The 15,637-nt window shown below is 41.8% G+C and overlaps 1 protein-coding gene across 2 annotated transcripts in view; it reads right to left on the bottom strand.

Annotated features, from left to right (window-relative positions):
* LOC101155942 (glutamate receptor ionotropic, kainate 5) overlaps positions 1–15,637 on the bottom strand; it is a 250,105-nt gene that overhangs the window by 110,114 nt on the left and 124,354 nt on the right. For both annotated transcript variants that reach the window (XM_023960344.1, XM_023960345.1), the window contains exon 3: positions 12,845–13,003. In XM_023960344.1, the coding sequence (XP_023816112.1) occupies positions 12,845–12,953 (109 nt within the window). In that variant the 5' untranslated portion in view covers positions 12,954–13,003. The remainder of the gene's footprint in view (positions 1–12,844; positions 13,004–15,637) is intronic.

Genomic DNA, 15,637 nt, shown 5'->3' with positions numbered 1-15,637 from the left:
TTTGTGAGAAATTAATATTATAGTACACGTAAAAGCTCAAAATAATTGATATTGCATGGTTTGTGCCCTTTAAAATATTAAGTTGTAGTGCGACATTTATTGAGTTGTTGAAATATATTTGCAAAGTTTAATGTAGAAAAGTCTAAAGGCCACTTTGCAATAACAAGCTTGAAGCTTTTATGCAAGAAACAATTTATTTTCTTTACCTTCCTCTGATGCAATACAATCTTTAGCCGCATGCTCTTTTTCTATCCTTCAACCGATCTACATTTTCTCCAATAAAACTCAAGAAGTTATGAATGTCGAGTTTGACTTTTTCTCCCAAATTAAAACCTTTTCATTTCATTTAAAAATATAAGTAAAAAGCTTGCTAATAAACTGCTGCATGAACTAAGAAAAAGCTGTTCATTTATTTCAATAGGATAAATCTTTAACTTTTATGGTGATGAAGAACCCTTCAGACGTGTTTCCCTGTGGTGTAGAGATATCTAATGATGAACGCAGGCTCACACTTCCATCCGTATGACTGATGGCACAGCCTGAAATAATGCCTGTCAGTTGTTAGTTACTGAAGGACACCGGCTGCTCGATAATTACCATATTTCAGTGTCAAATTTATGTGGCTTGATTTTGAAACCTTCCAGAAATATAACATGTGCATGATTATTGCACTTGACACTTTCTTTCCCTGTTCTTTTGATCTTAGACGGCGTGTGACACCGGTTTGAATCCGGACTGAGGGTGGATGCAATCACAGAAAAAGCAGTGCAATCTGATGCAGTCCACTGTAAAATCCAGATGAAAGACCAAACATTGAAAGGTTTCGCATTTTATGGACACTTTTATTCCTTTTTGGTTACCCAAACATACACAAAGGGTAACAATCTGTGAACGGCGATTCTGCAAAAGTTAGACAAAGTTTAATTTCGCCTCAACTCAGAAGTAGAGAAAAGAATCTCACAATTGAATTTGGAAGATCTTGTCCCTCTTTTGGATTTTTTTTTTTAAATCATACTTTTTTTTTGCGCAATTTTGGTAATACTAACATGGTTCCAACTGCTAATTATAGCACTGATAAAAAAAGATACTTTAATTTAAAAGTGCTCATTGAAGAGCTCCTGGTTTAATCAACTGTGACCCTTTATCAAGTCTCTGGAGAGCTGATGAGCTAAATCAGGAATGTCAAAGCAAGGAAATAGATAAAACATCTAGGACGGGGTCAATTTAGGTCCAGAACGATCAATACATTCAATTGATTTTTTTTTATTAAATTCACATCAGCTGGAAAGGGTCAAAAAATGAGAAATTACATACGTTTTGTGACCAACTCCTAAATTATTCTACTTGATTGTGACCAGTTTGGGACAAGAATGAGAATCCTTCTCATCACAGGCAGGGAATTCTTGTAGTTGTCAGTCAATGGCAAAAACACTGACTTACAACTTTTTTTCTTTTTTTATAATTTACTAGTTTCTTGTGGTAAACTTATGAAATGCCAACTTAGTTGCCATCTTGTGTAAAATTAGCCCTATTTTCAACACTTTTTGTAGCTCAGGTACATATAAATCTTGACAAACATTGTTTATAGTGGTCTTCCTTTGCTATTTTAAATTCATTGTGTAACAGAAACACAAAAAAAAGAAAACTATCCAATTAAGACGTTTTAAATTACCGGTACTTTAAGCTGAAAACCAATTCAAGCACTTGTTTAATAAATCTGCTGTTTTGATTTTATAAGAGTTCAAAATAGTGTTTTATTAGGGCAGCATTTTTATCCAATTATCAAATTTTACGGCTGGTGGGTGAAACCATGAATGAACCCATTTACTGTATAGAAGAACTGGATTAAGTGACCCCTCGCTCCAAACAGAAGGTACCTGCTGGCCCTAAGAAGCCAAAATCCCATAAACTAGAAATAAACAGCTATTACTCAGTTGTCATATTTCATATCAGAATAATCGTTCTTGCTTTGCTAAACCTAATTTTTTCATGATATTTTTTCTTAAGTGCAAGGTATTAAAATTATAAACCAGCCAATCAGATGCCTCATAAAAGTATATGGTGGGCAATGGCCCCCACATCCAACGTTTAAAACATTTGATTGATTCTCCTGAGCCCACTTTAGGGATGTGGACTTCCAACGAGCTAGCTTCTAATGAGCGAGAAGTGTGACTCGGACCAACATGGACTGATCACAGTTTACTGACGACGTCTGGCTCCAACATGGGGCAGAAGTTGTTTGATACGTCATTGATTGAAAGTATAATTGATGATTGTAATGTTTTTGTGTACTATTCTTATTTGATTGCTTGAAATAAATCAAAAGTAAGTAGTTTTCTATTGATGACATTGGTCTCACTCAGTCCAGTTATTATACACAATCAGTGGGTAAACTAAATTTGCTATTTTCTTTACTGTTGTTGAGGTGGGCGGAGCAAAATTTGACCACATCCAAACTCCTTTAGGTTTATTTTTTACTGTTCATGTCAGAGATAATCGGTCTAGTATTTTTCATGTTTATGATTATGACACATCGAATACATCAGAGTAAAAAAGCACACCATTATTACCTTGCAAACTCTGGATTTGAACTGAAACAAGAAATGTGGACAAGTAAAACACACTGAACTTAAAAAAAAATGTTGTCAGAAGTGAAATCTCTTTGGCTTTTCCCAAGAGTATTACAAGGATTGGTGCCATGACATGATGCTGTGTGGACAATGGTGTGCAGTACATGCCCATTATGTAAAGTAACTTACACACGTGTTACAAGTCTTGAGAAGACATGATGCTTCATTGCCATTACAAATGGGGTATAGTCAGCCAAACAGAAGAGCTCATTTAATCAAACAACATCCATCCATCCATCCATCTTCCTCCGCTTATCTGGGATCGGGTCGCGGGGGCAGCAGTCTAAGCAGAGATGCCCAGACTTCCCTCGCCCCAGGCACTTCCTCCAGCTCCTCTGGGGGAACCCCGAGGCGTTCCCAGGCCAGCCGAGAGACGTAGTCTCTCTAGAGTGTCCTGGGTCTTCCCCGGGGCCTCCGCCCAGTGGTACATGCCAGGAACACCTCTCCAGGGAGGCGTCCAGGAGGCATCCGGACTAGATGCCCGAGCCACCTAAACTGGCTCCTTTCGATGTGGAGGAGAAGCGGTTCTACTCCGAGCTCTCCGCGGGTGGCCGAGCTTCTCACCCTATCTCTAAGGGAGCGCCCCGCCACCCTACGGAGGAAGCTCATTTCAGCCGCTTGTATTCAGGACCTCGTTCTTTCGGTCATGACCCATAGCTCATGACCATAGGTGAGTATTGGAACGAAGATCGACCGGTAAATTGAGAGCTTTGCTTTTCGGCTCAGCTCTCTCTTCACCACAAAGGACCGATACAGCGACCGCATAACTACGGACGCCGCTCCGTTCCGCCTGTCAATCTCACGCTCCGGTCTTCCCTCACTCGTGAACAGGACCCCCAGATATTTAAACTCCTCCACCTGGGGTAAGGATACTCCACCCACCGAGAGTTGGCAAGCTACCTTTCTCCGGTCAAGAACCATGGCCTCGGATTTCGCGGTGCTGACCCTCATCCCAGCCGTTTCACACTCGGCCGCAAACCGCCCCAATGCACGTTAGAGGTCCCGGCTCGATGAAGCCAACAGGACAACATCATCTGCAAAAAGCAGAGAGGAAATCCTGTGGTCCCCAAACCAGATCCCCTCCGGCCCCTGTCTGCGCCTAGAAATTCTGTCCATAAAAACTATGAACAGAACCGGTGATAAAGGGCAGCCCTGCCGGACTCCAACGTGGACCGGGAACAAGTCTGACTTACTGCCGGCTATGCAAACCAAGCTCCTACTCTGGTCATACAGAGACCGGACAGCCCTTAGTAAGGCTCCCCGGAGCACCCCCCAGAGGATACCACGGGGGACGCGGTCGAATGCCTTCTCCAAATCCACAAAACAGCAAAAAAGCGAACTCCCACAGTCCCTCCAACACCCTAGATAGGGTGTAGAGTTGGTCCACTGTTCCACGATTAGGACGGAAACCGCACTCTTGTTCCTGAATCCGAGGTTTGACTATCGGACGGACTCTCCTCTCCAGTACCCTGGCATAGACTTTCCCAGGGAGGCTGAGGAGTGTAATTCCCCTGTAGTTGGAACACACCCCCGGTCCCCCTTCTTAAAGAGGGGAACCATCACCCCTGTCTGCCAGTCCAGTGGTACAGTTCCTGACTGCCACGCGATGCTGCAGAGACGCGTCAGCCAAGACACTTCCACAGTATCCAGAGACTTTAGGTACTCAGGGCGGACCTCATCCACTCCCGGGGCCCTGCCACCGAGGAGCTCGTTGACTACCTCGGTGACTTCAGCCCGCGTAATAGACAGGCTCACCCCAAAGTCCTCATTCTGTGCTTCTTCAAAAGAAGGCGTGTCAGTGGGATTGAGGAGATCCTCAAAGTATTCCTTCCACCGCCCGACAATGTCCCCAGTCGAGGTCAACAGCCCCCCACCTGCACTTAAAACTGTGCCTGTGGAGAACTGCTTTCCCCTCCTGAGGCGCCGGACGGTTTGCCAGAATTTCTTCGAGGCCAACCAATAGTCCTTCTCCATGGCCTCACCGAAGTCCTCCCAGACCCGAGTTTGCCTCTGCAACGGTCCGGACCGCAGCTCGCTTAGACTGCCGATACCTGTCAGCTGCCTCTGGAGTCCCACAAGCAAGCCAGACCTGGTAGGACTCTTTCTTCAGCTTGACGGCATCCCTTACTTCCGGTGTCCACCACCGGGTTTGGGGGTTACCGGCGCGACAGGCACCAGAGACCTTGCGACCACAGCTCCGAGCAGCAGCAGAGACAATGGAAGTGGAAGACATGGTCCACTCGGACTCAATGTCCCCAACCTCCCTCGGTATCTGTTTGAAGTTCTCCCGGATGTCGGAGTTAAAGACTTCCCTAACGGAGGGCTCAGCCAGACGTTCCCAGCAGACCCTCACAGTACGTTTGGGTCTTCCAAGTCTTTCCGGCCTCCTACCCCGCCAGCGAATCCAACTCACCACCAGGTAGTGATCGGTGGAGAGCTCCGCCCCTCTCTTCACCCGAGTGTCCAAGACACAAGGCTGAACGTCGCCTGAAACAACTACAAAGTCGATCATCGACCTCCTGCCTAGGGTGTCCTGATGCCAGGTGTATTGATGGACACCCTTGTGCTCGAACATGGTGTTCGTTATGGACAAACTGTGACGAGCACAGAAGTCCAAAAACAAAACACCACTCAGGTTCAGATCAGGGGGGGCATTCCTACCAATCACGCCCCTCCAGGTGGCACTGTCATTGCCCACGTGGGCATTGAAGTCCCCCAGGAGGACAATGGAGTCCCCCGTTGGGGCACTTTCCAGTACCCCTTCGAGAGACACCAAGAAGGCCTGGTACTCCAAGCTGCTGTTCGGCCTGTAAGCCGAAACCACAGTTAGAGACCTGTCCCCCACCCGAAGGCGGAGGGACATGACCCTCTCGTCCACAGGGGTGAACTCCAACACTTGGCGGCTAAGCTGGGGGCTCACGAGTAAGCGCCTCTCACCTTGAGCAACTCCATAGTGGTAGAGAGTCCAACCCCTCTCTAAGGACTGAGTTTCAGAGCCCAGGCTATGTGTGGAGGTGAGCCCGACTATATCTAGACGGTATCTCTCAACCTCTCGCACCAGCTCAGGCTCCTTCCCTCCCAGAGAGGTGACATTCCATGTCCCAAAAGCCAAGTTCCATGACTGGGGTTTGGGCAGCCGAGGAAAAGTTCCAGTCACCAGGCGCTCGCCTGCCAGCCCCGACCCTGGGCCTGGCTCCAGAGTGGGGCCCCGGTGATGCCAATCCGGGCGATGTAATCGGGTCCTTGTTTTTGCTCGTCATAAGGGGGTTCTGAACCGCTCTTTGTCTGGCTCGTCACCCAGGACCTGTCTGCCATGGGTGACCCTACCAGGGGCTTAAGCCCCAGACAGCTTAGCTCCTGGGATCACTCGAGCTCTCAAACTCCCCCACCACGTTAAGGTGGCGGTTCACAGGGGAGTAATCAAACAACCATGACATGAATATTATCATTCTAAATAAATGGAAAAAAAACAAATAAAACTCAAGCTTGTCTATATTTTTATTTAGATAGCTACCTGACAGTTGAGCGGATTTTTACAAAGCCTAAAGCACATGATAATTATAGTTTTTTCACTATGTCTAACTTCTAGAGTTTATCATGTCCTACGTCTTTCTAGCCATCCACTGTTGTCAATTCTCTTTTCTGCCTGCCTTCTTTGGACCACTAAAGCACTTTTCAAAGTCCCTTTATTTTCCTGTCACTCTTCAACAAACCTTGAAGTTTTGATTTTAGGTCTGAGTGTTGGAGTGGAACTAAATAAAAGCACCACAAGAGAGAAATTCAACCAAAAAGAAACAATTACACTTCCATGCAAAAAGAATGTTTCCCTTTTCTTTCATTCTTTCTTTCTTTCCCTGTTTTTTTAGGGAGGAAATGGCATTTTTTCATGGTTTTCCATGTAAAAATGTTAACAGTGCCTAGAAAATGTTACTACAATGCATATAAAATACATACAAATATATACAAGTTATATATAGATTATTTAAAGCAGTCACCAACATCAGCCCAGAATCATTTAGGTGTATTCAGAATGGAAAAACCCTTTGCTCTGGATCAAGTATGTGTCCCGGTTTTAGTTTTTTTTACTTTTGTGTTTTTGGTTCTATTTTTGTTCTGTCATGTTTTAAGTGCATTTCCTGTTTTATTTTGAAAGTCTTCCTGTTATGTTGTTTTGAGTTTTACTTTTGGTCCTCATCTGCTTCTTATTTTTTCCACCAGTGTCCCGTCTGTTCTGTATGTATCTAAGTCCTGTCTATGCCTTCCTCCTGTGCTGCTCCATAGGTTAATGTCCCCCTGTTTCCAGTGTGTATAAGATTTCAAGTTTTCGTGTGTGCCTGCCTGATGCAGTGGTTTCGTTTTGTAGTTTTTGTTTTGTTATTAACGCCCCTGAATCCTTCTGCCTCCTCCTCTCTGCACCTGGGTACTTCCTCATTCCCCTGTTCGTAGGGATGGGAATAGAAGCCCCATGAAGCTTTCCTTGGGTTTCATGTAATTGTGCCAGAAAAATGAACTAACCATTCAGGGCTTTGAAACCACACAGAACAGCGGCATCTGGTGACGGATTGGACGTATATCGTCTGCTTCAACTAAGCTCCTTGTAACACTTCATTGTGGAAATGATAATGAAAAAATGTAAACAAAAAAATATTGTTAATAATGACAAAAAAAACAACGTTAAAAAAAACACAGTGAGTTACATTTTCTGTGAAAAGTGCTTGACACAGCAAAACACACATCATATGAAGAAAATAAATGCAAGGCCACAAAAGAAAAAAGGGAAAACACTGGTCATGATCCCAAGATCTCTGGATGGAGACACTATGACTTTACCTCTGAGCTATCTCTACAATAAGAGATGTCCCTTGCCATCAGATATTTGTAGAACTATTTTCTTCACAGTCTTAGTAGGAGAAATCGAGTTGAAACGATCCTGAGCCACAGTACGTTTTTTTCCAGGAACTATGGTAAAGCGCAATGAACTGACGCTGATTCCAATACAGGGGAAACAATAGAACTGGTCGAGAAACGTTCAGGATTCATTTGTATTTACAGAGAATAGCGTGCCCAACTGTTCAAACACAAGTGACATCTGAACCGTGGTTCGACCCAATGATGCATTTGGCGCTTCATTCGTCATCAACCACGTGATCTGCGGTAGTTTACACACGGCCCCAAACAATGTGCCAAACCACTCTGCTTCATGAAGGTGAAACACGCGCCGAAGCGTCTGTGTCAAACGAGCCTTCCCTACCTGTTCGTAACAGTCTGCTCAAGTTGTTCTGGAAGGAGTCCTGAACCATGCGTTTGGTCTGTATTCAGACTACAATCAAGCAGACCATTCTGTTACAGACCAAAGCTTGGACAATAAACAACAAGAGAAAGACGGACATGCTGCGCCTTACAATCCTTATTGGGACGGTTAACCTTTTAAAACTTTGTTTCGATAACCAGCTTTGAACGTTTGGAAGAAACACTTTTTACTTGTTACTTTGATATGTAGAGAAGCTGGATTCAGCTTCTATGTTTGACATATCTGGAACAAACTTTAAAAAAACTGTAGATCTGCTGAAACACTCAGTTTATTTAGATCCAGGTTAAAAAGCCACCGGTTCTCAGCTACATTTGATTAGTTTGGATCAAACGTTGGTGCATACGTGCTGTCACTTAAAGCTCACTGTATATCATTTTTTTAATTGAATGATCTCTCTTTTACTATTCCTTGTGATTAGATATTTTTGTAATTTATATAAAGCAAATTGAAGTGTTCTTGTACACGAAATGTGCTATACTGATAAATCTACCTTCTACAATTTGAATGTATTCTTTATTCTTGATCCTACATCTGCACTAAAGCAAAAGAATGATTTTACCTTTATTACTCTTAGTTTGTTTCCTCTCAAACGTTTGATATTTACAGTCGTAGAATCCAGAAACCCACCTCAAATGTGCCAAAAAAGTTTGACATCAACTGGCGTAATTTCTACTTCCAGATGATTTCAGTCCATCTTCCTCAGTATATCATATTTGGAGGTCAAAGAGACACTTTTACTTCTTCACTGGAACTCTGCTTACCAGACACAAAAGTAATTCATGCTCCACGGTGTGTATGCATGTGTTAGAAGTAACAGTGTGAGTGTGCGGCCCTCAGCTGTTATTAATGGAGGAGTGAAAGGTGAGCTATTAGAAACCACCAGGCGACCCAGTTGCCATGGCAGCGCACATTTAAGTGCCTGCCTTTCTTTCCAAGGCTTTACAAGTTAAAAGCAACAGGGATTTGAACTAGAGGCTGTCCGGGTTCGGAAAACAAACATACAAAAAAAAAATCCTATCAGCTGGAGAGATGAGCTTCTGTTTCCCATTTTAAACAGGATTTTATACTAAAAAGTACACGGCAGTCACAGATTCAGCAAAAGCTGAGATGCTAATGGCTCGGTTAATAATGACAGAGACGCTGGAGTTGACTTAGATTCACAAACCTGTTTTGGATGCAAAACTATAGAAAAGAGCATCCAGAAATGCTTAAGAAGCAACTTCAGGAGCTAAAAACATCAATAGATGCTGAAAAACCAAAGCAAGGAAAACTTTGAGCAGCAATGGTGGCAGTCAGATGAACCCGTGTCTGGAGAGAAAGAAAATGACAAAAGGGATGGAGATGCTGAATTTAGTGTAAATCACAGATGCTACATGAACAGGACGGCTGCAAAAACATAGAAATACCTGCATGGTGCAAAACCCTGATCAGTTCTTAAAGACCATTGGCTTCTACGATTGAAAGAAATCTTTTCTAGCGTCACCCAAAAAAATCGGACTGGTAAAAAGGCCAGAAATAGGATGGAATGTTGAGTTTGCTCTGATAAATCCCAAACTTAGATTGTAGAAAACCAATTGAAAAGGATTAGGATGCTTCATTAGACTGAGACAATATTAACATTGTTTGATTACATTTATTGGCCATTAAATACAATGATGTAATACTTCAAGGTGTCTACCATGTTGTGACAGCATGTCAGTTAATAGGCGTCTTTCGTTATTTTATCAAACCAAATGGAGCTCATACCTGCAGCCCTGAATCCCAGCTAACAGCTTTTTAAGAGGAGACTTCCCACAACTGACAGGCAAAATAAACAGCTGCTCAGTTCAGTGAGCAGGAGTAAGACTACACTCAGTAAGACGGTTAGACTCCTACTAAAGGGAAATATCATTGTTTGAGAGAACCTCTAGACAAATACCACGTTATTTCAGTAACAAGAAAATATCAGGTGGAAAAATAAAAAATACAGAAACAAAATGGAAAGAAAAAAAGTTTTTATTTAAGACTACGATTGCATATCCCAAAAATGCCACTACTGGCGACGTTAAAGCAATTTTTTAAACAAATCCGGCAGGTGGCAACATTTATAATCGGGTTGCAGCAGCTGCATTTTTACATGCCATGGACCAGCCACAGAGGTTTTGTAAAAAAGGGTTACAATTGACCAGACAATTTTTTGACAGTCAGTCAGTGGCCGTACGGGCACTGTGGGGGTCAGGCAGACCACCCCCAGCCACCATGCTTCCATCCCACAGACACCATCCGATTGTTAGAAATTGTACAATAGCTGTTGAGATGGGCCGGGGGCGTGGTGATGACCAGACATCAATCTGGCACCATGGGCCCGGCATTTGAATGGGGAGACAGCACTGATGCTGCATTGAAGCTCTTTATCCAATCAAGATGCCTGCTGTGGTTGGACCGCTTGGACCTTCGTCTTTTGGGGGCTGGTGCTTTGCCAGTTTCTTCAGGCATATTGCCTAAAAAAGTTTACATTTGTAAATTGACAAGATTATAATGTGTGCTCAAAATGGGAGTTGGGAAATGACCAGTGGTGTAGAATGGCCCGCTTTTTATGTACCCCCCGGCTACCAGGTGGCTGGCGGCCAGTGGCACTTGATATGGACGGCCGCTGTCCAGAGACATCGTCCAATCAGAGCTGCTAAGCTGTCGCCCCATATCGTAACGGCATCATCCCCACCTGACGACTGCTTTCTACACTCATGACCCCGACACCGATTTTCAAAAAATTAGGCTGCAGCATAAAATCTTGAAGATTCTGTTGATTCCTCCCCATCGTGTGGTGGCAGTAGTATTTGTGAATTTAGCATAATTCAGATAGCTACTTGACAGTTGTAGAGATAAAAACAAAGAACAAGATATTTTTACAGTTGTTTGACAATCTCTGGCGTTCAGAGTTGATCACGGCTTAAGTCTCCACTGCTGTCATTTTCCTTTCTGCCTGCCTTCTGTGGACCACTTATTTTCCTGCCACTCTTCAACAAACCTTGAAGTTTTGATTTTAGGTCTGAGTGTTGGAGTGGAACTAAATAAAAGCACCCCAAGAGAGAAATTCAACTAGAAGGAAACAATCACGCATGAACTTGCTGAGAATGATTTCCTTTTACAGAATTCTCTCTCTCTTTTTCTTCAGAAACAGGTTTTTTATTTCCAATGGTATTACCATTTTGTGCAAAAAAATGTTATTGTTTGTTTGTTTTTGACGTTTGCGATTACCATGAATGATTTGACTGATTTGAATGAATGACAGCCAGTAACTTAATCTGTCTCTGCCACTATTTTTCCAGACCAACTGGAGCTTTTGCTGAAAAAGCAAAAGGATGTAAACATGAGCTCATATATATATATATATATATATATATATATATATATATATATATATATATATATATATATATATATATATATATATAAACAAACAGAAGTCAGATCTGTGCAGCTAACAGTAAAAACCAGGCTACTCTGTGACTGAAACCTCATCCAACACTGATCCTCAAGTAAGAGCTGCACACCCTTGATGTTTTTTCATCTTTTTATGCCAAGCAAAATTTGACTGGTTACTACACGATTTTGCTAAACAATTAAACAGCAATAAAAGATGCTTGTAAAATCAGTCAAAGCAATTGTTAAACCCTCAGGTACCGCATCGTTACTAAAGAAGTGCCCTACTTTAACACTGAAAATTAGAATTTGGTCTAAAGTGAATGAAGTAGAACTCAAATATTTTCTTTGATCGGGGCATTGCAGCACATTTGTCAGGTTTGTTAAATTTTTCCAAAACGTCAGGACTGGACCTGAGTAGAACTGTCTAGCATTGCTACCGTAACATTGCTTTCCTCTGTGAGGATTTTGAACCTGCTTTCCCCAGGTAAAAAGCACAAATAAGAAATTACTTCCTGTTTTACTTTGCTCTGCAGTTTACTCATCTGAATATATGCATAACATACATACATATATATGTCTATGTCTATCACTCATGGACTGAACACACGCATGTCAAAAACATCAACAGTAGACTGTATCCTCATGCCCACACATGAACTGAATCACCACTTACACTGCACTCTATCTGTTCAATTTTAAACCTTCATTGTAAATATTTGTTAATACCTATTCTAAATGTTTTATTCTACAGTGTACATTTCTATATACTAAAGCACCATGGATGGATGCAAATTGCATTTTGTTGCTATGTATTTTAGTGTGTCTGCTGCTGTCTTTTTTTTAATACAGTATGAAAACTTTCATTATTCCAATCATTCAGTCTTTCATCCATGCTTCATTCCCTTTTTGTCCCATTTAGGGTCAAGGGTCACAGGTGTGCCAAAGTCTATCACAGCTAGGATGCGATGGACCGGAAGGGTTGCCAGTCCATCGCAGAGCACCATGAAAACAATGACACTCAACCATCTATCTCATTAAGACACAATTAAGAAAGGACTTAAAACTTTTACACATTTTTAGGATTTCACTTATGAATGAAATCAACATTTGTTTTTGAAAACCATCAGATAAACCAAAAATTACGCATGTGTGTGATCAACTTAAAATTCGTATTAAAAGCCCAGGTATCAAGGAGCCAAAGCATGCTAAGCTGTTTTGCCCAAAACAGGAAAAGATTTTATGTTATTATTTTGCAGATTTTCAGGCAGTTAGGATTGAGTCAGTTAAAAATAAACCATTTTGTTAAATCACGCAAAACATTTTTTTTTTAAAGAATGCTGAATAGAACACAAAGGGTAAGTTTGTCTGAAAGACGTCGTCAGGAGAACAACTTGAAAGAAACTCTCAAATTTTTTTATCAATGAAAAACGTTTTGCTTTGAAAATCCCATATGGTAACAGATGGTATATTTTAGCTTTAAGCCATTGAGAACACTTACCCATCCGGACAACAGAGAGGGTGTTGACCTGGCTGAAGGAGAGTGGTGCCATAGTCAGCAGGAAGACCACAATATAAATCGACAGCAACAGTGCTGGCAGAGCCGGCATCTTCCACTGCTCCTCATGGAGAATGGTCTGCTGGCTGCCTGTACCGCCACCTATAGGACACACAGGGATTACTTACTACACATTTGATGCATGGCATCAGGACGGGGTTGATATGCTGCCAAGAAAGACTCTCAGACAGCAAGAGTAGGTAACCATTAAGATGGTTAATAAAAATAAGAAACAACAAACACAAAAAGAAAAAAAAATAGTCGTGTGAAAATCACTTAAAAATATAAGAAGGATAGGAATATGGAAGTTGGATGCTATAAAAAGTCTAAAACTTTAAACATAAACAAGCAACTGAAGATTTGTTTTTTATGCATTTGTGGAGGTTTGCACCACATCTAGTTTGATGTAGCAATGAATTTTTAACTTGCAAAGAAATACACGCAGAGTCAAAGCTAAGACCTCAATTTACCTGTTGTAAATACCTGTTTTGTTTTTTTAACTTGAATTTATATTGTGGTTTCTGCAGTTATAGTGATAACAATATAAGCAGACCACAACCCAAAAATATTCAGACCATCCAGAATTAACATTGACACATTATTTGCATTCATATATAAATCCATATACCCCTAAATTCCCGGTTAATGAACAAATAAAAAGGTAAACAAGTACATACAACAAGGCATTACATATTAAGGTCACGAGTCCAGCTTTCCAAGTATTTGGCAAATCTGTTTGTTGCAAGTGTTAAAGTAAAGGTTAGTCTCTCCGTGTCATGAATAACATGAATAATTGAGTTGGGAGATCCTTGCACAGCTATCTCTATTTCTTTTTACCTTTCCAAAAATATTAAACAGAGGTATGTTTCAAAGTATTAGCAGGCCTGAGGTAAGTTGCCCACATAAATCCCAATAAAGTCATTTGGGATCTGGGTTTTATGATCTGATCTTGTTACAGCTCCAAAAATGTGAAAAGATTCTGCTGCTTTTAACTAAAATCCCTCAATCCTGGTTAATTGCACCAATTGTGACATTGTATCTGAAGTAAACGAGCTGTAAAACAGCTTCAGTACATCCAGAACACTGCTGCTCGAGTCCTGACTGGAACCAGGAAGTACCATCGCATCAGTTCTGTGCTCAGGTCTCTGCACTGGCTTCCTGTAGCTCAAAGAATAGACTTTAAAACATTTAAAAAAACGAAGCTTTTTCATTTAAAGCAAATCTTGTTTTGTAACTTTTCAAGTTACTTTTTAGCACCTCAAGCCTTTATTCTGTTTTATCTTCAATGAAAACTCATTTTTTATTTTTAAGGGGTCAACAGTTCAAAATGCGTTTAAAGCCTCTGAAAATGCCTTTTTAAATGAGTTTGTTTCTGTGTGCCGTGTGCCAAAGACGTTCAAGAACAAAGAGGAGCAGTGGAGAGTATGAAATACGTTTAAGATGGAGGTCAAAACAAAGAAGGAGGGAGGAGATTGAAAAAGAGGTGTGAAGGATGACAGGTCGGAAGTAAAAAATGAGAAAAGGAAAATGAGACTTATATCAGTGACGGAAAATTCCAAAACTAATTGTGAGTTGAAATAGGGAGTAAAAAATTGCTACAGGGGGAAAAACAAAATTGATAACATTTAATTAGGTTTTGTCCTGGGGGAAATGCAGGTCAGCAGACAAACAGAGTCAACAGGATGCTGCTGATACAAACAGCCTCTACAGTTCAGTGCAGCAGCTAATCACAACCCCAACTCCATTAGCTGTTTTCAGCCGCATCTCATTTCACATTGGAGGCGTTCAGCTGGCTCACTTTTGCCGTTCAGATCATCAAGTTCAGCAGAGCAGGAGGCATTAAGAACCCACCTCATCAGCTCCACACGGGGGGAGAAAGTGAACGATGAAAAAAGGGTAAAAGCCAAGTAGATTTCTTTTTAGCAAATTAATGATTTTAATTGTTTTAGGAAAGTCAATAAATTACATTACTGTTATGCAACCAGGGGATGTCACTTCAAGAAAACTGTCCCATCACTCCGTCAGCACTCAGGGATTGTAGGTTGCAGATTTCCCTCCGCCCAGAGAATGACTATCAGACTGCACACTCCTGTATGGTAGAGTTGCCAAAAGGCCTGTCATTACTGCCCTTCATCATCAAGCCCGTTTGTGCTGGCGTCAGCAACACTCGACCTGGAACCTGGACAAACGCCACGCTCAGTGATGAGTCCAGATAAGGGTTGGCGTAAAGTGTGTAGACAATGTGAAGGAGACTTTGCCTACTGCTGCACGGACAGAGGAACATCTTCTGGTGGAGGCAGTATCATGGTTTGGGATCGCAAGTGTCAAATTGAGGTTTGTCATCTTTGGAAACATTTTCAGTGCAGAGAAATATCAACATATGATTCAGCAACAAGTGGGACCAAATGCTGTCTACCTAGATTACCACAATCACCTCAACAGAGCATGGAGCTTCAGTGATCACATCCAAAATGTGGAAGTGGATCGTCCAGCAGAATTCCTCATCTCATCTCATCCCCATTGATGACTTGTGGTATCAGCATATCTGTGCTGTCTGTGTAGACCAACAAAACCTGTTGAATGGGATGTTGTCACATACCAGTGTGTAGTCTGGCTGGTTACCAGCATGAGGAGGAGGCTGTTGTTGATATTTTCTACTGTTCCACACACAACTAAAGCCTCTGTTTGTTGTATGAACTAGTTGATAAATTGGCCAAAAGTTTGGTTTCTTCAGCC

Source organism: Oryzias latipes, chromosome 11 (genome assembly GCF_002234675.1).
Source record: "Oryzias latipes chromosome 11, ASM223467v1".
NCBI lineage: Eukaryota > Metazoa > Chordata > Actinopteri > Beloniformes > Adrianichthyidae > Oryzias > Oryzias latipes.
The sequence above is the reverse complement of the archived record's forward strand: the minus strand, read 5'-3'. Positions and strand labels throughout refer to the sequence as shown.